Genomic DNA, 22,887 nt, shown 5'->3' with positions numbered 1-22,887 from the left:
AAAGCTTATCTGAACTTCTCATCTGGCCTTTTATCAATTTCTATGGATTAAGGAGGCCAAGAACCCTGGTCAGTAACACCTCTGAGCAATACACAACATTGTTATCTCTGGGTACCCTGTTGCTCCTAATCCTGGTACATTACTAACATCCATTCCAACTGGAAGTCAGTTCTTTACTGAAATTGATTTATGCAGTACATTCTTTAGTATTCTAGATGATGAAGCTGGCCAATACCCTTTTTTTTTTTAAAGCCAGCCACTTTTATTATCATTCTTATATTTTATAGGACAAAAAAAAAAAAAAAAGAGGAATGTAGGTTTGTCCTAGTTGCTCTATTTACACCCGGGGCAGGCTCTCTGCGACATCAGGCACAGCAGCTTTTCCGAGGCCCCTTTGCAGATGCAGCCCTGGGCACACTTGGCACAGCCCGGAGGGCAGCAGGAGCAGCAGCTCTTCTTGCAGGAGGTGCATTTGCACTCTTTGCATTTGCAGGAGCCAGCACACATGCAGGATCCACCCGCGGTGCAGGAGCAGTTGGGATCCATGGCGAGAGGAAGCGGAGGCTGGGGTCCGGAGGCTGCGGCACGAAGTATGGCAAGGACGTCGAGGGGGCATGGCCAATACCCTTTTGCCTTCACTTAGGAAGAAAATAATTCACCCGGGCAGTAGTACCTCAGGATTTTGCTGAATCCTTTTTATTTCTCACAAATCCTGAAGGCTGATCTGAATGATATAAAATTCCCTAGAGTTTCTACTTTGTTGCAGTATGTAGATGACTTGCTTCTTTGCTTTCCTTCTCAAGCCTCCTCACAGGAAGACAGCATTCACTTGTTACAGCTTTTAGCCTTAAGGGGACATAAGGTCACCAAAAAAACATTGCAGTTTGCCAAACCCAGGTTCCACTTTTAGGGCAGCTTAGAACAGGGGCTACACCCAGATCCAGATAGACTTCATGCTGTCCTAAGTTTCCCCAAACCCAAAACTAAGCACCAACTTCGAGGTTTTCTCAGGCTAGTTGGTGATCGCCAAAACTGGATTCCAAATTTCTCTCTTACGGCCAAACCTCTCAACAATAACAACCCGAACTCAATTTTATGGGAAGAACCGGATGACATAGCTTTCAAGGCCTTAAAAGAGAGTTTGGACAGCCTGGAGGGGTGGGATAGGGAGGGTGGGAGGGAGGGAGACGCAAGAGGGAAGACATATGGGAACATATGTTTATGTATGACTGATTCACTTTGTTATAAAGCAGAAACTAACACACCATTGTAAAGCAATTATACCCCAATAAAGATGTTAAAAAAAATTAAAAAAAAAAAAGAGAGTTTGATGAACCCACCTGCTCTTGGGCATCCCAATTATCAGATTCCCCTTTTCCTTTTGTATATGAAAAGGAAGGTAATGCCCTTGCAGTACTGACCCAAAAACACGGGGACCACCATCAACCCATAGTATATTATAGTCAGCAACTGGACCCTGTGGCACAGGGATACCCGCCTTGCTTTAGAGCCATTACAGCTACTGCTCTTTTGGTGAAGACTACTGAGAAAATTATAGTATATCCTTTAACCATTTTTGTACCTCATGCAGCAGAATCCCTTCGGAATTCTCATCATGCCCACCTCACCTCCTATGAAGTATTTTTGTTACCTGTCCCTCACATAATTCTTTTACGTTGTAATAACCTTAACCTGGCTACTTTTCATCCCTCCATCACTGATTAATTCCCTTATGACTGTTTAACGCTGATGGACCACTTCCTGACTCCTTGAAATGACCTACAGAAAATCCTTGGGTAAAGGTGACTTTTCATGGTTCACTGGTGGTTCTTATTTAAAAGGTGACAATGGCAAATACTCTGCTGAGGATGCTATTACAACTTATTTTAATGTTGTTGAGTCAGCATCTTTACCTATGGCTACTTCAACCCAACAGGATGAATTGCACTCTTACATGGGCTTGTACTTTAGCCTAGGACAAAACTGCCAATATTTATACTGATATGCTTTCAGAGTACCTCATGATTTTGAAATAATGTGGAAGAAATGTGTCTTCCTTACTTCCAGAGGAAATGAAATTTAAACTGGCCCCTATGTTCAGGAATTATTAAATGTAATACTGCTACCGGCCACTTAGATTCCAGGGCATTCTAAACTTGACTCTCTGGAAACCAGGGGAAATAACCTTGCTGACATTTCCACAAGGAATGCTGCCCTTAAAGGGACAAACAGTAGCCAAACCTCTGTCACGGTCCAAAGGGATATTTCCCCAAATGATAGTTTAGAAAAACTGGCTAGAGAAGCCCAACAACTGGCCTCAGGAAAGGAAAAACAACAATTGGAAATTGTTGGAAATTCAACAATTTTTGGTTTGATAAAAGAGAAACCTCTGGTTTGAACCAAATAACAACCCAGTCCCACCTAAGACTCTAAAATTCTCACTCCTCACCACTGTGCATGCATTCAACCACTGGCCTACTGACAAAATGACAGCCTTCATGAATCAATACTGGTGGGGAAACATAAATGAGGCTACAAAAGGTGCCTGCCTCACTTGTCCCACCTAAAATACAACCCAGAGAAACTGTTCATACTGCTCCCGGACATTTTAAATTGCCTAATGGACCATTCAAGTTCTGGCAAATGGATTTCATACAACTTCCTCTGTTTCATGGATGTAAATATGTTTTAGTGTTGGTCTGTATGTTTTCACACTGAACTGAAGCCTTCCCTTGCAGACAGGCTACCGCCTCCTCTGTGGCTAAAGTCCTTTTGTAAAAGAATATCCCTACCTGGGGAACTTCTCTCAAACTTCATAGGGATCAAGAAACCCATTTTATTGGCCAGGTGCTTCAGCACATCTGTACTCTTTGGCTTGTCTTATAGCACTTTCACTGTGATTACCATCCTCAATCTTCTGGTTTAGTTGAATGCAATAATGGCATTATAGGACTCAACTGGCAAAATTTTTAGAGGTCCTCCATACACCTTGGCCAACAGCATTCATGTTGGTCGTTCTAAATCTCAGATCCCCCCTTTCGGAACTCAAACTCTCACCCTTTGAGGTGGTCACAGGACACCCAATGCACTAGGCTCCTGCTTCTTTTGACCCACAACTGATAAAAGGAGAGGTGCTCCAACATTGCAAAGCCCTAATTGCTTCTATTAAAAATAACCAAAAACAAAAACCAAAAAAAAACCATGTTGGGCTTCCCTGGTGGTACAGTGGTTGAGGATCTGCCTGCCGATGCAGGGGACATGGGTTCATGCTCCGGTCCGGGAAGATCCCACATGCCGCAGAGTGGCTGGCCCCGTGAGCCATGGCCACTGAGCCTGCACGTCCAGATCCTGTGCTCCACAACGGGAGAGGCCACAACAGTGAGAGGCCTGTGTACCGCAAAAAAAACCCAAAAAACAAAAAACAACCATGTTTTGGGTAAAGCAATCTTTTCTCAGTGTGCTCTCAAGAGACAAAGACTTTAAGCATCACACATTGCAACCTGGAGATTTTGTCTATTGAAATAGACACCTCCAGAATAAATACTCTTCACTCTTGCTGAAAAGGCCCCATGAAATACTGTTAACCAACCCTTGTGCCACAAAACTCCAAGGAAGACTCTCTTTGGATTCTCATGACACACCCAAAGAGAGCACCAAAGCCTGACTGAACCTGCACATCACCTGGTGACCTGAAAGTAAAGATTTCCCAGAATTGGAGCAGATGACATCTGACGAAACAGCTTTTGCAAGATAGCTGGACCAGGTCTGTTGGAAGTTTGTCACCAAATGTTTGATGATGACATAACACCATCATGTGATCTCCAGTGTCCTTGGTCTTGATAACATATGGGCTTTAGATAAAAAGTGCCTGAGAGTTCTCCCTCCCACCATTCCTTGTTACTTGAGTGTGACCTCAGTAAGTTTCCAATCTGTGTACTTTCCTTCTGATGTGAGAAACCACACCCAGGAAAGGTCTTTCCTGACTTGGAGGGACAAAAAAGCTGCTGAAACTAGAAAACCTGACTCCTGATCAGTGATACTTTCAGAGAAAGGTCTTGAACAAAAGGGAAAAATATGAAAATTGATATATAGAAACCTCAATTAAATAGAGTTGAGAGACCAGAGTGGTGGCTCTGGTGCCCTGCAAAGATAGCTGAGACCAACAAGAAGAAAGACTCTTCTTTCCCAGCAAGGACTCAGTCCATGAAAAGCTATGGACTCTGTTTACTACAGCCCTCCTGAATTCCTCTTCCTCTCTGTAAAAGTGTTCTCCTTCCCCCAGTGTGCTGGGACTTGCATGTAGCTCACCATGGTTGTAGACCCCAAAGCTGCAATTCTCTGCTGATCCAGAATAAACTCATCTTGGTTGGAGAAATATCTGGCAATCTAGTTATTTCAGGTCAACAGAATACACTGCTTTTGTAATAAAGAAACAATAGAAAGCCTGCCAGATTTGACAATATTTTTAGATAATTCTGTTTGAAATAGATTATATATATTATACATATATAATTGGTAATCTAACTTTTCAATTAACAATATATTGTAGATAGGCTCCTAGGTCAACAAACACATTACTATACTATCACTTACAAATATTTACCTAAACAACCCAACCAGAGTCACATTTCAACTGTACAATAACCACAATAACTGAAAATGAATTAAATAAAATGCCAAATACACAGGGAATAAAAGGAAAATATTTTAAATAGGTTAGAATGTTTATATGTCCAAAAACAATGTAAAAATTCCTGAAAATTAGCAATAAATTTTAAAAATCAGTGATGAAAAATAATTATTCATAGTAATTTCTTTATTTTGATTATATTATCACCACAACCAATTTACTTTTGATCAAATTCTTTCCAAATTGCCTGAAGCCCAACTGTGTATGGAACTCCAGGATTTGTAGTGAGGGTGATCATGGGGAAGGAGAATGGGAAGAGAAGAAAGATTGGAAAATATTTTGGGGGCATTTAGAATTTTAATTTGCTCCATCAGTCCTGAAGTAAAAATATATATTTGAGTCAAAAATGCTACACTGAAATTGCACTTTAAAAAAGAAATTGGGATTCCTCCTTATCAGATTAATTCATGCAACTCTCCTAAGACATGGAAGGTTTGGAATGAGAAGATTCTTTTGTGGAATATCTATAAGTCTGATTTAAATTGTTAGAACTATGAATAAATAGGAAATAAATTTAGAAAAAAAGACTTAAAGAATTTTTCACTATGTGAAAAATTATTAAATGGTAAGTAGTGACCAGCTGCTTTGCATGGCCACTAAAATCCAAAACAAATGTCAAGTCATAAGAGAAGGACTTCATTTGACATAGGAACACTTTTGGTTTTTTGTCTTTCTTGGTAAAGAAATTTTTATAGGCACAAAATGAAAAGAATTTATAAATCACTTTTCTAAAAGATGTTTTCCCCTTAACCTGTCATGAAGATGGTGAAAAATAAACCAAATAAGCATTTATTAGGTCTTGGCTTCAAGAAAGGAAAACAAATTAAATGGTCTTTTTCAGGTTCCTCTAATCCTAATGCTTTATGGATGCTATTAAGAGGCCTATAATGGAAACAAATTAAATATAAATACAGTGAGGAGTGTGGGCAATTAAACAAATGGATCATGGGAGGTGTGATGATCAAGGCGGCAGGTTAGGAGCATGCTGGGCTCACCTCCACTCATGAACACATCCAAACAACAACTCTTGCTGAAATCAACCTGGGGAAGAGCAGAACAGCTCTTCTGCAACCAAGGCTGTAAAGAAAGATCCACACGGAGTCCGGTAGGAAGGGAGAATGATGTGGTCGGGACCTTCACCCTTAGCAGGGACACAGGAGAGGAGGGGACATCACAGGCTCAGGGATCCTCCTTGGGGAGTGAGGGATTCCGGCCCCACATTGGACAGCCCAGCCCTGGGATACAACACTGGAAGACAAGCCCCTTAGCTGGTTTGAAACCCAGTGGGGCTTACCAAAGGGCTGTAAGAAACTGGGCCTCTGCTCTTGAAGAGCACACAGACTTGCTTGCTCCCAGTCAAAGTGTGGAGGCAGCACATTGAAAACTGCCAGGGGCTCTGACCAGCTAGGCAGGGCTACTGCATCACACTCCCCGCCCACCCCTCACCTGGCTCCTGCTGTAGCCCCTCTTGCTCCAGCACTGCTTCCCACTAAAGCAGAGGGTGCCACTAACTACGAGAGTGTGCACACTTGGAGGGAACAGAGCTGGCTTGGATCCAAGCCCTGCCTCTGACCAGGGCGTAGGCAGCCATTGCCAGCACATGTGTCCCTGTGCACTCTTGGGAGGGAGCAAACTCAGCTCAGTAGTGTGATACCAACCCCTCCAGCCACAACCCAGCCTCTAGCCAAGCAAGCACATCAGGGATAAAGTGAAATCAGAAAAGAAGTACAGCCTCAAGCCCTCAGGCCCTGAATCTATATCCCAAACCAAGGCTGAGACTGCCATCACACCTGGAAGAAACCCAACTTCCTCAGGGCTTCTGTTCCAGCCCCTGTGGCTCTGACCGCACCCTTGACAGGGTGGTGATGGCCACTGAGCAGAGGAGAAGCCCCAGCTTGCACCTGGCTCTGGCTCTAGCCCCTCCAACTCTGCCCCTACCTCCCACCAAGGTGGTAGCTGCCAGTGCACGCTGGGAGAAGACGTGGCCTATGCTAATGTCAGACCCAGCTCTCCCACCAAAGCCACTGGGCACACACAGACTTCATAGAGACAGTCCCACACAAGGACACACTTTCACGATCAGAGTAGGCAACTGTTTCACCTAATTTTACAGAGACAGAGGAAGTCAAACAAAATGAGAAGACAGAGAAGAATACATTTCAAAAGAAATAACAAGAAAAAACCCTGAAAAGAAAATCTTAATGAAACAGAGGTAAATAATTTACCTGATAAAGAGTTCAAAGCAATAGTAATGAAAATGCTAACTGAACTTGGGGAAAAAAAGAATACAAGAACACAGTGAGAATTTTAATAAAGAACTAGAAAATATTAAAAAAAAAGAACTGAAGAATACAATAACTGGTATGAAAAGTACAGTAGAGGGAATTAACAGCAGATGAGGTGATACAGAAGAGCATATTAGTGATCTGGGAGATAGAATAATGGAAATTACCCAATCAGAACACCAAAAAAAAAAACAATTTTAAAAAAATGAGGCTAGTTTAAGGGACCTCTAGGTCAACATCATGCATACTAACATTCATATAATATGGGTCCCAGAAGGAGAAGAGAGAGAGAAAGGGGTACAAAATGTATTTGATGAAATCATGACTCAAAAATTTCCTGACACCAAAGAAGGAAACAGATATTCAGGTATAGGAAGCACAGAGGGTCCCAAGCAAGATGAACACAATGAGACTCCCACCAAGACCTATCATAATTAAAATGGCAAAAGTTAAAGAGAGGATTCTAAAAGCAGCAAGAGAAAAACAAAGAGTCAAAACAGTTACAGGGAACTCCCATAAGGCTTTCAGCTGATCTTTCTGCAGAAACATTGCAGGCCAGAAGGGAGTGGTATGATATATTCAAAGTACTGAAAGGGAAAAAAAAAACCTACCACTTAGGATACTCTACCCAGCAACGCTGTCATTCACAACTGAAGAAGAGATAAAGGGCTTCTCAGACAAATAAAAACTAAAGGAGTTCATCATTACCAAACCAACCTTTCAAGAAGTGTTAAAGGGTCTTCTTTCAGTGAAAAAGAAAAGGTTACTACAAGAAGGAAGAAATTATAGGAAGGGGAAAATCCTTCTGGTAAAGGCTGTGGGTCAACCATTAAATAAGATTAATAGGTTAAAAGATTAAAACACAAAAACTGTAAAATCAACTATAACTACAATAAATATTTAGGGATAGCCACGATGATTTAAAATATGACACCTGGGGCTTCCCTGGTGGCGCGGTGGTTGAGAGTCCACCTGCCGATGCAGGGGACACAGGCTCATGCCCCGGTCCAGGAAGATCCCACATGCCGCGGAGTGGCTGGGCCCGTGAGCCATGGCCACTGAGCCTGCATGTCCGGAGCCTGTGCTCCGCAACGGGAGAGGCCACAACAGTGAGAGGCCCGTGTACTGCAAACAAAACAAAACAAAACATGACACCAAAAACACAAGGCTTGGGGAAGGGAGTAAAAAATGTAGAGCTTTTAGAGAATGTATTTGAATTTAAATGACTATCAATTTAAAACAAGTAGATACAGGTCAACATATATGACCTGCATAGTAACCACAAATCAAACCTATAATAGATATACAAACACTAGAGAGGAATACAAACTTAACACTAATGAGGGTCATCAAAGCATAAGGTAAGAGACTAAAAGAAAATGAAAAGAACAGAGAAGAACTACAAAAAAAACCCCAGAAAACAAATAACAAAATGGCAATAAGTACATACCTATCAATAATCACTTGGACTAAATGCCCCAAACCAAATACATAGAGTGGCTGATTGGATAGAAAAAAAAAAAGACCCATCTATATGCTGCCTACAAGAGACTCACTTCATAGCTAAAGACACACACAGACTGAAAGTGAGGGGATGGAAAAAGATATTCCATGTGAAACAAAAGGAAAACTGTGGTAGCAATACTCATATCTGACAATATAGACTTTAAAACAAAGTCTATAATAAAAAACAAAGAAGCACATTATATAACGATAAAGGATCGATACAAGAAGAGATTAGAACATTCGTAAACATATACGCATCTAGTACGGAGCACCTAAATAACTAAAGCAAGTATTAACGGATATAAAAGGGTAAACTGACAGTAATACAATAATATTAAGGGACTTTAACACCCCACTTACATCAACAGACAGATTTTCTGAACAGAAAATCAATAAGGAAACACTGGCCTTAAATAACACATTAGACCAGTTGGATTTAATAGACATTACAGGACAATGCATCTAAAAAAGGCAAAATACACATTCTTTTCAAGTGCACATAAAATTTTCTCCAGGATAGGTCACATTCTAGGCTACAAAACAAGTCTCAAGAAATTTAAGAGGATACAAATTATATCAAGCATCTTTTCCAACCACAACGGCATGAAACTAGAAATCAATTGCAGGAAAAAAAGGGGGAAAACAAACATGGGGGAGACTAAACAACATGCTATGAAAAAAACTAATGGGTCAATGAAGAATTCAAAGACAAAGTCAGAAAATACCTTGAAACAAATGAAAATAAAAGCACAACTTTCCAAAATCTATGGGAAAAAGCAAAAGAAGTTCTCAGAGGGAAGTTTATAATGATACAAGCCTACCTCAAGAAACAAGAAAAATCTCTCAAATAAACATCTTAACCTTAGAAAAAGAAGAACAAACTAAGCCCAAAGTCAGCAGAGGAAGGAGATCATAAAAAGATCAGAGTGGGAATAAATAAAATTGAGAAAAACAAAAAAAAAATAGAATAAATCTATGAAACCAAGGGCTAGTTTTTTTTTTTAACAGGAAAACAAAATTGGTAAGCCTTTAGCAATGCTTATTAAGAACAAAATTGCAAGGACCCAAATAAGCAGAATAAGAAATGAAAGAGGAGAAATAACCAATACCATAGTGATACAAAAAAATCATAAGAGAATACTACAAACGGTTATATGCCAACAAATTGGACAATCTAGAAGAAATGGACAAATTTCTAGAAAAATACACATGCCAAGACTGAATCAGGAAGAAACAGACAATCTGAACAAGACCAATCACTAGTAGTGAAACTAAATTTGGAACAACAACAAAATGCCCAGCAAACGGAAGTCCAAGACCAAACAGCTCAGGGAAATTCTACCAAGCATATAAAGAAGAGTTAATACCTATCCTTCTCAAAGTATCCAAAAAAACTTAAGAGGAGGAAATACTCCCAAATTCATTCTACAAGGCTACGATTATCCTGATACCAAAACAAGACAGACACTACAGAAAAAAGAAAATTACAACCCAATATCTCTGATTAATAAAGGTGCAATAATCCTCAACAAAATGTTAGCAAACCAAATTCAACAATATATAAAAAGGATAATTCACTGTGATCCAGTGGGATTTATAGCAGGGATGCTATGATGGTTCAATATCCACAAATCAATCAATGTGATACACCACAATAACAAAAAGAAGGGTAAAAATCACATGCTCATCTCAATAGATGCAGAAAAGCATTGGACAAAATTCAACACCCATTCATGATAAAAACTCTCAAAAAAATTGATATAGAGGGAACATAGCACAACAAAAAAGCCATTTGTTACAAACCCACAGCTAACATCATGCACAATGGTGAAAAACTAAAACAAGACAAGTATGCCCACTCTCACCATTTCTATTTCAAGACAAATATGCCCACTCTCACCATTTCTATTTAACATAATATTGGATATCCTAGCTACAGCAATTAGACAAGAAAAAGAAATAAAAGGAATCCAAATTGGAAGGGAAGAAGTAAAACTGTCACTATTTTCAGATGACATGTATAGAAAACCCTGAAGTCTCCACCAGAAAACTATAAGAGCTAATAAATGAATTCACTGAAGTTGCAAGATACAAGATTAATATACAGAAATCTGTTGCTTTTCTAAACACTAATAATGAACTATCATAAAGAGAAAGCAAGCAAATAATGTCACTTAAAATTGCATCAAAAAGAATAAAATACCTACAAATAAACTTAACCAAGGAGGTGAAAGACCCATACTCTGAAAACTATAAGACATTGATTAAGGAATTGAATAAATAAATGGAAAGATATCACATGTTCATGGATTGGAAGGATTAAAAAATTTTAAATGTTCATTCTACTCAAGGCAATCTACAGATTTAATGCAGTAGCTATCAAAATACCAATGACATTTTTCACAGAACTAGAACAAATAATGCTAAAATTTGTATGGAACCACAAAAGACCCCAAAGAGCCAAAGCAATCTTGAAAAAAAAGAACAAAGCTGGAGGTATCACACTTGCTGACCTCAGACTATACTACAAAGCTACAGTAATCAAAACACTATGGGGCTTCCCTGATGGCACAGTGGTTGACAGTCCGTCTGCTGATGCAGAGGACATGGGTTCGTGCCCCAGTCCGGGAGGATCTCACATGCCGCGGAGCGGCTGGGCCTGTGAGCCATGGCCGCTGAGCCTGCACGTCCAGAACCTGTGCTCCACAACGGGAGAGGCCACAACAGTGAGAGGCCCGTGTACTGCAAAAACAAAACAAAAAAACCCACTATGATACTGGCACAAAACAGATACATAGACCAATGGAACAGAATAGAGAGCCCAGAAATGAAAAAATGCACATATGGCCAATTAACCTATGAAAAAGGAGACAAGAATATACAATGGGGAAAAGACAGGCTCTTCAATAAGTGGTGTTGGGAAAACAGTTACATGTGAAAGAATAAAATTAGAACATTTTCTCACACCATATACAAAAATAAACTGAAAATGGATTAAAGATCTAAATGTAAGACCAGAAACCATAAAACTCCTAGAAGAAAACATAGCCAGTGCCCTCTTTGACATAAGTCTCAGCAATATCTTTCTGGATCTGTCACCTCAGGCAAGGGAACAATAGCAAAAATAAACAAATGGACCTAATTAAACTTAAAAGCTTTAGCACAGTGAAGAAAATAATCAACAAATTGAAAAGTTAACCTACTGAATGGGAGAATATGTTTGTAAATGATGCATTTGATAAGGGCTTAATATCCAAAATATATAAAGAGCTAATATAACTCAATATCAACAAAACACACAACTTGATCAAAAAATGGGCAGAATCTAGATAGACATTTCTCCAAAGAAGACATATGGATAGCCAAAAGTCACATGAAAAAATGCTCAATATTGCTAATTATTAGAGAAATGCAAATCAAAACTACCATGAGATATCACTTCACACCAGTCGGAATGGCCATGATGAAAAAGTCTACAAATAATAAATGCTGGAGAGGGTGTGGAGAAAAGAGAACCCTCCTACACTGTTCATGGGAATGTAAATTGGTGCAGTCACTATGGAGAACAGTATGGAGGTTCCTTAAAAAACTAAACATAGAGCTACCATATGATTCTGCAATCCTACTTCTGGGCATATATCCAAGAGAAAACCATAATTCAAAAAGATACATGCACCTCAATATTCATTGCAGTACTATTTACAACAGCCAAGACATGGAAGCAACCAAAGTGCCCATCAACAGAGGAATGCATAAAGATGTGATATATAAATATATATAGATATATATAAAGATATAGATATAATGGAATATTACTCAGCCATAAAAAGAATGAAATAATGCCATTTGCAGCAACATGGATGGACATAGAGATTATCATACTAATGAAGTCAGACAGAGAAAAACAAGTATCATGATAGCACTCATATGTGGAATCTAAAAAAATGATACAAATGAATTTATTTACAAAAAAGAAACAGACTCACAGACATAGAAAACAAACTTATGGTTACGAAAGGGGAAAGCAGGGAAGCGATAAATTAGGAATTTGGGAGTAACATATACACACTAAAATAGGTAAACAATAAGGACCTATTGTATAACACAGGGAACTATACTCAATATTTTTTAATAACCTATATGGGAAAAAATCTGAAAAAGAATATATGTATATATAACTGAATCACTTTGCTGTATACCTGAAACTAACAACAACATTGTAAATCAACTATATTTTGATAAAAAATAAATTTTAAATAGATGTATTTAGAGTTCAATTTGTGCAATTAAATCCTGAGTTCACTCAAAATTCCCTTCAAAGCAGATACTGTAATAAAACAATTCGGTGGGGGAGGGGCAGTTATTGAGTGCAGGGAAGGGTGCTATTATTCAGGCAAATCTTACCGCACCGGACAGAGAAGCCATAAACAGAAGCAATTACAAGCGAAAGTATTCTCACATCCCACCCATCAAGGCATGATTATGGAAAGCTCTGTTCCTCTCATTCCCTGCCTTTGCATGCTTAGCACTTTTTTCCCTTTCACACTCCTCAGCTGCTTGGGCCTGGCAGGTAGAAAAATCCTAGTCCCTACTAGTACCAAGGCAGCCTCACAGGGAGCAAATATAGAGATGGAGAGGGAGAAGGAGCTATATGTATACACAGCATAAGTAATTCTTCTCTACTGTGACTATTAAGAAATTAATCTGATTATTAGGCACAATACAATCTATATATTCAAATGAGCACTATCCTTTCACATTTCAGACTAACAGCAAACAATCACTATTATCTAGTGAGTGCTTACCATATGCCAGCCAGGCACTGTTACAAGCACTCAACATGCATCACCACTTTTAATCTCACAATAATCCTAGAAGGTGGGCACTATTAATATCCCCAGATTACAGATGAGGAAACTGAGGCACAGAGAAGTCCAATAACTTTTAACCCTCAACAGCAGACCCAGGACTTAAACCCAGTATTATTCCAAAGCCTGTGCTTTTAATAATGACCCTACCAACCTGCCTGTCAATATTACATTCTTTTTCCAATTATGCTCTTATTCTTGAAAATTCCTCTTTAGCAATTTCCCTCAGGGCCAATATATCAGTCACAGAAGAATACTTGTCTCAGTAATTTATAACCATTCCACATTTTATTTTTTTTAAATGATAACATCTTACTTGAACTCATTATTCACTGTTCTAGTAACTATGGAAGATATAAAGATACAGCAAATAAATGGGAAAAAAATAAAATAGAACAGACCCTAGCACCAAGTATGTACTAACTGTTTCAAACTAAAAGTATTTTCACTCGAGGCTTCATTGAGGCAAAAGTCAGAACAGTTCAAAAATATGTTGGTGCTAGGAAACCATCAATGAAATTAAAAGACAACCTACAGAATGGGAGAAAATATTTGCAAATAATGCAACCAACAAAGGGTTAATAACCAAAATATACAAACAGCTCATACAGCTCAATATCAAAACACAAACAACCCAAACAAAAATGGGCAGAAGTCTAAAATAGACAGTTTTCCAATGAAGACATACAGATAGTTAACAGGCCCATGAAAAGACATTCAACACTGCTAATTATTAGAGAAATGAAAATCAAAGCTGCAAGAGGTACCACCTCACCCCAGTCTGAATGGTCATCATCAAAACGTCTACAATAATAAATGCTGGCGAGGGTATGGAGAAAAAGGAGCCCTCCTATACTATTGGTGGGAGTAAATTGGTGCAGCCACTGTGAAGACAGTATGGAGGATCCTTAAAAATCTAAAAATAGAACTATCATATGATCCAGCAATTTCATATCTGGTTATATATCTGGAAAAAAATGAGAACACTAATTTGAAAAAATACATGTACCCCAATGTTCATAGCAGCATTATTTACAATAGTGAAGACATGGAAACAATCCAAGTGTCCATCAACAGTGATTGGATAAAGAAGCTGCAGTATGTACAAGGGCATGAAACTAGAAATCTACCATGGGAACAGAAATGAGAAAAAAAAAATGATTACATGGAGACTAAACAACATGCTTCTAAAACACCAATGAGTCAACAAGGAAATCAAAAAGGAAATTTAAAAATACCTTGAGACAAATGACAATGAAAACACAACCACACAAAATCTATGGAATGCAGCAAAGGCAGTTCTTAGAGGGAAGTTCATAGCAATATGACTTTCCTTAAAAACAAGAAAAAACTCAAATAAAAAACCTAACCTACCACCTAAAAGAATTAGAAAAGGAACAACAACAACAAAAAGTCAGTATTAGGAAGGAAATAATAAAGATCAGGGAGAAAATAAATAAAATAGAGTTTAAAAAATAGAGAAGATCAATAAAACCAAGAGCTGGTTATTTGAAATGGTAAACAAAATTGACAAACCTCTGGCCACACTCACCGAGAAGAAAAGAGAGAGAACCCAAATAAACAAAAAAAGAAGAGAAAAAGGAGAAATCTCAATTGATACCAGAGAAATGCAAAAAACCCTAAGAGATTGCTATGAACAACTATATGCCAACAAATTTGACAACCTAGAAGAAATGGACAAATTTCTAAAAACATAGCCCACCAAAACTGAATCAAGGAGAAACAGATAATTTGAACAGACCAATCACTAGAAGTGAAAAAGAATCTGTAATTTTAAAACTCCCTACAAAACAAAACTTCAGGACCAGATGGCTTCACAGGTGAATTCTTCCAAACATACAAAGAAGAACTTACACCAATTCTTCTCAAAATCTTGAGAAAGATTGAAGAGGAGGGAACACTCCCAAACACATTCTATGAATCCACCATCACCCTGATACCAAAACCAAACAAAGACACCACCAAGAAAGAAAATTACAGGCCAATATCTTTGATGAATATAGATGCAAAAATTCTCAATAAGATATTAGCAAACTGAATCCAACAACACATAAAGAAGATCATACACCATGTCCAAGTGGGATTCATCCCAAGTTCACAAGGATGGTTCAATATATGCAAATCAATCAGTGTAATATACCACATTAACAAAAGAAAAGGAAAAAACCACATGATTATCTCAATAGATGCAGAAAAAGTATTTGACAAACTTCAACATCCATTCATGACAAACACACTTACCAAAGTGGGTATACAGGGGACATATCTCAACATAGTAAAAGCTATTTATGACAAACCCACAGCCAATATAATACTTAATGGTGAAAAGCTGAAAGCCTTCCTTCTAAAATCTGGAAAAAGACAAGGATGCCCACTCTCACTACTTCTATCCAACATAGTATTGGAAGTCCTGGTCACAGCAATCATACAAGAAAAAGAAATAAAAGGTATCCAAATTGGAAGGGAAGAGGTAAAATTGTCACTATATGCAGATGACAGGATACTATATATAGAAAACCCTAAGGACTCCATACAAAAACTACTAGATCTAATAAATGAATTCAGCAAAGTAGCAGGACACAAGAGTAACATTCAGAAATTGGTTGCATTTCTTTACACTAACAATGAATTAGAAAGGGAATTTTTTAAAAAAAACACCTTTAAAAATTGCGCCAAGATCTACACGTGGAACAACTCCAACAGAACACCTACTGAACGCTGGCAGAAGACCTCAGACCTCTCAAAAGACAAGAAACCCCCCCACGTACCTGGGTAGGGCAAAAGAAAAAAGAATAAACAGAGACAAAAGGATAGGGATGGGTTCTGCACCAGCGGGAGGGAGCTGTGAAGGAGGAAAAGTGTCCACACACTAGGAAGCCCCTTCACGGGCGGAGACTGCGGGTGGCGGAGTGGGGGAGCTTCGCAGCCATGGAGGAGAGCACAGCAACAGGTGTGCGGAGGGCAAAGCAGAGAAATTCCCACACAGAGGATCGGTGTCGACCGGCACTCACCAGCCCAAGAGGCTTGTCTGCTCACCTGCCACGGCGGGCGGGGCTGGGAGCTGAGGCTCGGGCTTTGGTCAGATCCCAGGGAGAGGACTGGGGTTGGCAGCGTGAACACAGCCTGCAGGGGGTTAGTGCACCACGGCTGGCCGGGAGGGAGTCCGGGGAAAAGTCTGGACCTGCCGAAGAGGCAAGAGACTTTTTCTTCCCTCTTTATTTCCTGGTGCGCGAGGAGACGGGATTAAGAACGCTGCTTAAGGGAGCTCCAGAGACGGGCGCGAGCCGCGGCTAAAAGCGCGGACCCCAGAGACAGACATGAGATGCAAAGGCTGCTGCTGCCGCCACCAAGAAGCCTGTGTGTGAACACAGGTCACTATCCACAACCCCCTTCTGGGGAGACTGTGCAGCCCGCCACTGCCAGCGTCCCGGGATCCAGGGACAACTCCCCCGGGAGAACGCACAGCGCGCCACAGGCTGGTGCAACATTACGCCAGCCTCTGCCGCCGCAGGCTCGCCCTGCACTCCGTGACCCTCTCTACCCCTGGCCTGAGTGAGCCAGAGCCTCCGAATCAGCGGCTCCTTTAACCCCATCCTGTCTGAGCAAAGAACAGATGCCCTCCGGCGACCTACACGCACAGGCGGGGCCAAATCCAAAGCTGAGCCCCTGGGAGCTGTGAGAACAAAGAAGAGAAAGGGAAATCTCTCCCAGCAGCTGCAGAAGCAGATTAAAGCTCCACAATCAACTTGATGTACCCTGCATCTGTGGAATACATGAATAGACAACGAATCATCCCAAATTAAGGAGGTGGACTTTGAGAGCAAGATTTATTATTCTTTCCCCTTTTCCTTTTTTTGTGTGTATGTGTATGCTTCTGTGTGAGATTTTGTCTGTATACCTTTGCTTCCACCATTTGTCCAAGGGTTCTATCCGTCTGTCTTTTCTTCTTCTTAATAATTACTTTTTATTTTAATAACCGTATTTTATTTTACTTTATCTTCATTCTTTCTTTCCTTCCTTCCCTCCTTTAGACAACGAATCATCCCAAATTGAGGAGGTGGACTTTGAGAGCAAAACAGGAACACAACCCCACCCATTAGCAGAGAGGCTGCCTAAAATCATAATAAGGCCACAGACAACCCAAAACACACCACCAGACGTGAACCTGCCCACTAGAGAGACAAGATCCAGCCTCATCCACCACAACATGGGCACTAGTCCCCTCCACCAGGAAGCCTACACAACCCACTGAACCAATCTTAGCCACTGGAGACAAACGTCAAAAACAGCGGGAACTACGAACCTGCAGCCTGCAAAAAGGAGACCCCAAACACAGTAAGATAAGCAAAATGAGAAGACAGAAACACACACAGCAGATTAAGGAGCAAGATAAAAACCCACCAGACCTAACAAATGAAGAGGAAATAGGCAGTCTACCTGAAAAAGAATTCAGAATAATGATAGTAAAGATGATCCAAAATCTTGGAAATAGAATAGACAAAATGCAAGAAACGTTTAAAAAAGACCTAGAAGAACTAAAGATGAAACAAACAATGATGAACAACACAATAAATGAAATGAAAAATACTCCAGATGGGATCAATAGCAGAATAACTGAGGCAGAAGAACGGATAAGTGACCTGGAAGATAAAATAGTGGAAATAACTACTGCAGAGCAGAATAAAGAAAAAAGAATGAAAAGAACTGAGGACAGTCTCAGAGACCTCTGGGACAACATTAAACGCACCAACATTTGAATTAGAGGGGTTCCAGAAGAAGAAGAGAAAAAGAAAGGGACTGAGAAAATATTTGAAGAGATTATAGTTGAAAACTTCCCTAATATGGGAAGGAAATAGTTATTCAAGTCCAGGAAGCACAGAGAGTCCCATACAGGATAAATCCAAGGAGAAATACGCCAAGACACATATTAATCAAACTGTCAAAAATTAAATACAAAGAAAACATATTAAAAGCAGCAAGGGAAAAACAACAAATAACACACAAGGGAATCCCCATAAGGTTAACAGCTGATCTTTCAGCAGAAACTCTGCAAGCCAGAAGGGACTGGCAGGACATATTTAAGTGATGAAGGAGAAAAACTTGCAACCAAGATTACTCTACCCTGCAAGGATCTCATTCAGATTTGATGGAGAAATTAAAACCTTTACAGACAAGCAAAAGCTGAGAGAGTTCAGCACCACCAAACCAGCTTTACAACAAATGCTAAAGGATCTTCTCTAGGCAAGAAACACAATAGAAGGAAAAGACCTACAACAACAAACCCAAAACAATTAAGAAAATGGGAATAGGAACATACATATCGATAATTACCTTAAATGTAAATGGACTAAATACTCCCACCAAAAGACACAGATTGGCTGAATGGATACAAAAGCAAGACGCATATATTTGCTTTCTACAAGAGACCCACTTCAGACCTAGAGACACATACAGACTGAAAGTAAGGGGATGAAAAAAGGTATTTCATGAAAATGAAACCAAAAGAAAGCTGGAGTAGCAATTCTCATATCAGACAAAATAGACTTTAAAATAAAGACTATTAGAAGAGGCAAAGAAGGACACTACATAATGATCAAGGGATCGATCCAAGAAGAAGATATAACAATTGTAAATATTTATGCACCCAACATAGGAGCACCTCAATACATAAGGCAAATACTAACAGCCATAAAAGGGGAAATCGACAGTAACACATTCATAGTAGGGGACTTTAACACCCCACTTTCACCCATGGACAGATCATCCAAAATGAAAATAAATAAGGAAAACCAAGCTTTAAAAGATACATTAAACAAGATGGACTTAATTGATATTTATAGGAAATTCCATCCAAAAACAACAGAATACACATTTTTCTCAAGTGCTCATGGAACATTCTCCAGGATAGATTATATCTTGGGTCACAAATCAACCCTTGGTAAACTTAAGAAAATTGAAATTGTATCAAGTATCTTTTCCAACCACAACGCTATGAGACTAGATATCAATTACAGGAAAAGATCTGTAAAAAATACAAACACATGGAGGCTAAACAATACACTACTTAATAACGAAGTGATCACTGAAGAAATCAAAGAGGAAATCAAAAAATACCTAGAAACAAATGACAATGGAGACACAACGACTCAAAATCTATGGGATGCAGCAAAAGCAGTTCTAAGAGGGAAGTTTATAGCAATACAATCCTACCTTAAGAAACAGGAAACATCTCGAATAAACAACCTAACCTTGCACCTAAAGCAATTAGAGAAAGAAGAACAAAAAACCCCCAAAGTTAGCAGAAGGAAAGAAATCATAAAAATCAGATCAGAAATAAATGAAAAAGAGATGAAGGAAACGATAGCAAAGATCAATAAAACTAAAAGCTGGTTCTTTGAGAAGATAAACAAAATTGATAAACCATTAGCCAGACTCATCAAAAAAAAAAGGGAGAAGACTCAAATCAATAGAATTAGAAATGAAAAAGGAGAAGTAACAACTGACAAAAGATCATGAGAGATAACTACAAGCAACTCTCTGCCAATAAAATGCACAACCTGGAAGAAATGGACAAATTCTTAGAAAGGCACAACCTGCCAAGACTGAATCAGGAAGAAATAGAAAATATGAACAGACCAATCACAAGCAGTGAAATTGAAACTGTAATTAAAAATCTTCCAACAAACAAAAGCCCAGGACCAGATGGTTTCACAGGCGAATTCTATCAAACAATTAGAGAAGAGCTAACACCTATCCTTCTCAAACTCTTCCAAAATATAGCAGAGGGAGGAACACTCCCAAACTCATTCTACAAGGTCACCATCACCCTGATACCAAAACCAGACAAGGATGTCACAAAGAAAGAAAACTACAGGCCAATATCACTGATGAACATAGATGCAAAAATCTTCAACAAAATACTAGCAAACAGAATCCAACAGCACATTAAATGGATCATACACCATGATCAAGTGGGGTTTATTCCAGGAATGCAAGGATTCTTCAATATATGCAAATCAATCAACATGATACACCATATTAACAAATTGAAGGAGAAAAACCATATGATCATCTCAATAGATGCAGAGAAAGCTTTCGACAAAGTTCAACACCCATTTATGATCAAAACTCTGCAGAAAGTAGGCACAGAGGGAACTTTCCTCAACATAATAAAGGCCATATATGACAAACCCACAGCCAACATTGTCCTCAGTGGTGGAAAACTGAAAGCATTTCCACTAAGATCAGGAACAAGACTACCCAAAGCATTCTGCAGATTTTATATGATCCTTATAAAATTACCCATGATACTTTTCACAGAACTAGAACAAATAATCCAAAAATTTATATGGAACCATAAAAGATCCAGAATTGCCAAAGCAATGCTGAGGGAAAAAAACAAAGCAGGAGGCATAACTCTCCCAGACTTCAGACAATACTACAAAACTACAGTAATCAAAACAGTGTGGTATTGGTACAAAAATAGACATAAGGATCAATGGAACAGAATAGAGAGCCCAGAAATAAATCCACATGGTCAATTAATCTTTGACAAAGGAGGCAAGAATATAAAATGGGAAGAAGTTCTTCAGCAAGTAGTGCTGGGAAGGTTAGCTGCATGTATATCAATGAAGTTAGAATACACTCTCACACCATGCACAAAAGTAAACTTAAAATAGCTTAGTGACTCAAACATAAGACATAGTACCATAAAACTCCTAGAAGAGAGCACAGGCAAAACGTTCTCTGACATAAGTTACAGCAGTGTTTTCTTAGGTCAGTCTCTCAAGACAATAGAAATAAAAACAAAAATAAATAAATGGGACCTAGTCAAACTTACAAGGTTTTGCACAGCAAAGGAAACCATAAAAAAGAAAAATGAAGAAACCTACAGAATGGGAGAAAATATTTGCAAATGATGCGACTGAGAAGGGCTTAATCTCCAAAATATACAATCAGCTCATACAACTCAACAACAAAAAAACAAACAACCCAATGAAATAATGTGTAGAAGACCTTAATCGACATTTCTCTAAAGAAGACATACAGATGGCCAGTAGGCACATGAAAGGATGCTCAATACCACTAATTATTAGAGAAATGCAAATCAGAACTACAGTGAGGTATCACCTCACACTGGTCAGAATGGCTATCATCAAAAAAGTCTCCAAACAGTAAATGCTGTAGAGGGTGTGGAGAAAGGGGAACCCTCCTACACTGTTGGTGGGAATGTAAATTGGTGCAGCCACTATGGAGAACAGTATGGAGGTGTCTCAGAAAACTAAAAATACAATTACCATATGATCCAGCAATCCCAGTCCTGGGCATATACCCGGACAAAACTATAATTCAAAAAGATACATACACCCCTGTGTTCATGGCAGCACTATTCACAACAGCCAAAACATGGAAACAACCTAAATGTCCATTGACAGATGAATGGATAAAGAAGATGTGGTACACATATACAATGGAATATTACTCAGCCATTAAAAAGAACAAAATACTGCCATTTGCAGCAACATGGATGCGACTAGAGTTTATCATACTAAGTGAAGTAAGTCAGAAAGAGAAAGACAAATACCATATGATATCACTTACATGTGGAATCTAAAATATGGCACAAATGAACCTACCTACAAAGCAGAAATTCATAGAGATAGAGAACAGATTTGTGGCTTCCAAGGGTTGGGTGGGAGGGAGAGGCATGGACTAGGAGTTTGGGATTGGTAGATGCAAACTATTATATATAGAATGGATAAACAATATGGTCCTACTGTACAGCACAGGAAACTATATCCAGTCTCCTAGGATAAACCATAATGGAAAAGAATATTAAAAAACTGCATATATTTCTATAACTGAGTCACTTTGCTATACAGCAGAAATTGGCACAACATTGTAAATCAACTAGACTTCACTTTAAAAAAAGAATTATGAGGGCTTCCCTGGTGGCGCAGTGGTTGACAGTCCACCTGCCGATGCAGGGGATGTGGGTTCGTGCCCCGGTCCGGGAAGAACCCACATGCCTTGGAGCAGCTGGGCCCGTGAGCCATGGCTGCTGAACCTGTGCATCCGGAGCCTGTGCTCCGCAACGGGAGAGGCCACAACAGTGAGAGGCCTGCGTACCACAAAAAAAAAAAAAAAAAGAATTATGAGAGAAAGTATGTAGCCGGTATAATTAATAAAATTAGAGAATTTTAAATTGCTGCAGCCGTTACGGAAAACAGTACGAAGATTCCTCAAAAAATTAATAGAACTACCATATGATCCAGGTATTCCACTTCTGGGTATTTATTCAAAGAATATGAAAACAGTAATGTGAAAATTTATATTCACCTCTATGTTCATGATTTACAGTATCCAAGATATGGAAACAACCTAAGTGCCCATCAACAGATGATGGATAGAGAAGATGTGGTATATATATATATATATATATATATATATATATATATATACACAATGAAATACTACTCAGCCATAAAACAACGCAATCTTGCCATTTGCAACAACA

General features: G+C 39.1%; 2 protein-coding genes across 2 annotated transcripts in view; both read right to left on the bottom strand.

Annotated features, from left to right (window-relative positions):
* NEK10 (NIMA related kinase 10) overlaps nt 1–22,887 on the bottom strand; it is a 321,674-nt gene that overhangs the window by 187,633 nt on the left and 111,154 nt on the right. The gene's annotated exons all lie outside the window — the stretch shown is intronic.
* LOC132528081 (metallothionein-like) lies at nt 319–603 on the bottom strand. The gene has a single exon (XM_060164096.1). It carries the CDS (start codon nt 544–546, stop codon nt 334–336), a length of 213 nt encoding a protein of 70 aa, XP_060020079.1. The 5' UTR covers nt 547–603; the 3' UTR covers nt 319–333.

Source organism: Lagenorhynchus albirostris, chromosome 10 (genome assembly GCF_949774975.1).
Source record: "Lagenorhynchus albirostris chromosome 10, mLagAlb1.1, whole genome shotgun sequence".
Lineage (NCBI taxonomy): Eukaryota > Metazoa > Chordata > Mammalia > Artiodactyla > Delphinidae > Lagenorhynchus > Lagenorhynchus albirostris.
Note: the sequence above shows the minus strand (reverse complement) of the source record. Positions and strands in the feature narration are given on the sequence as shown.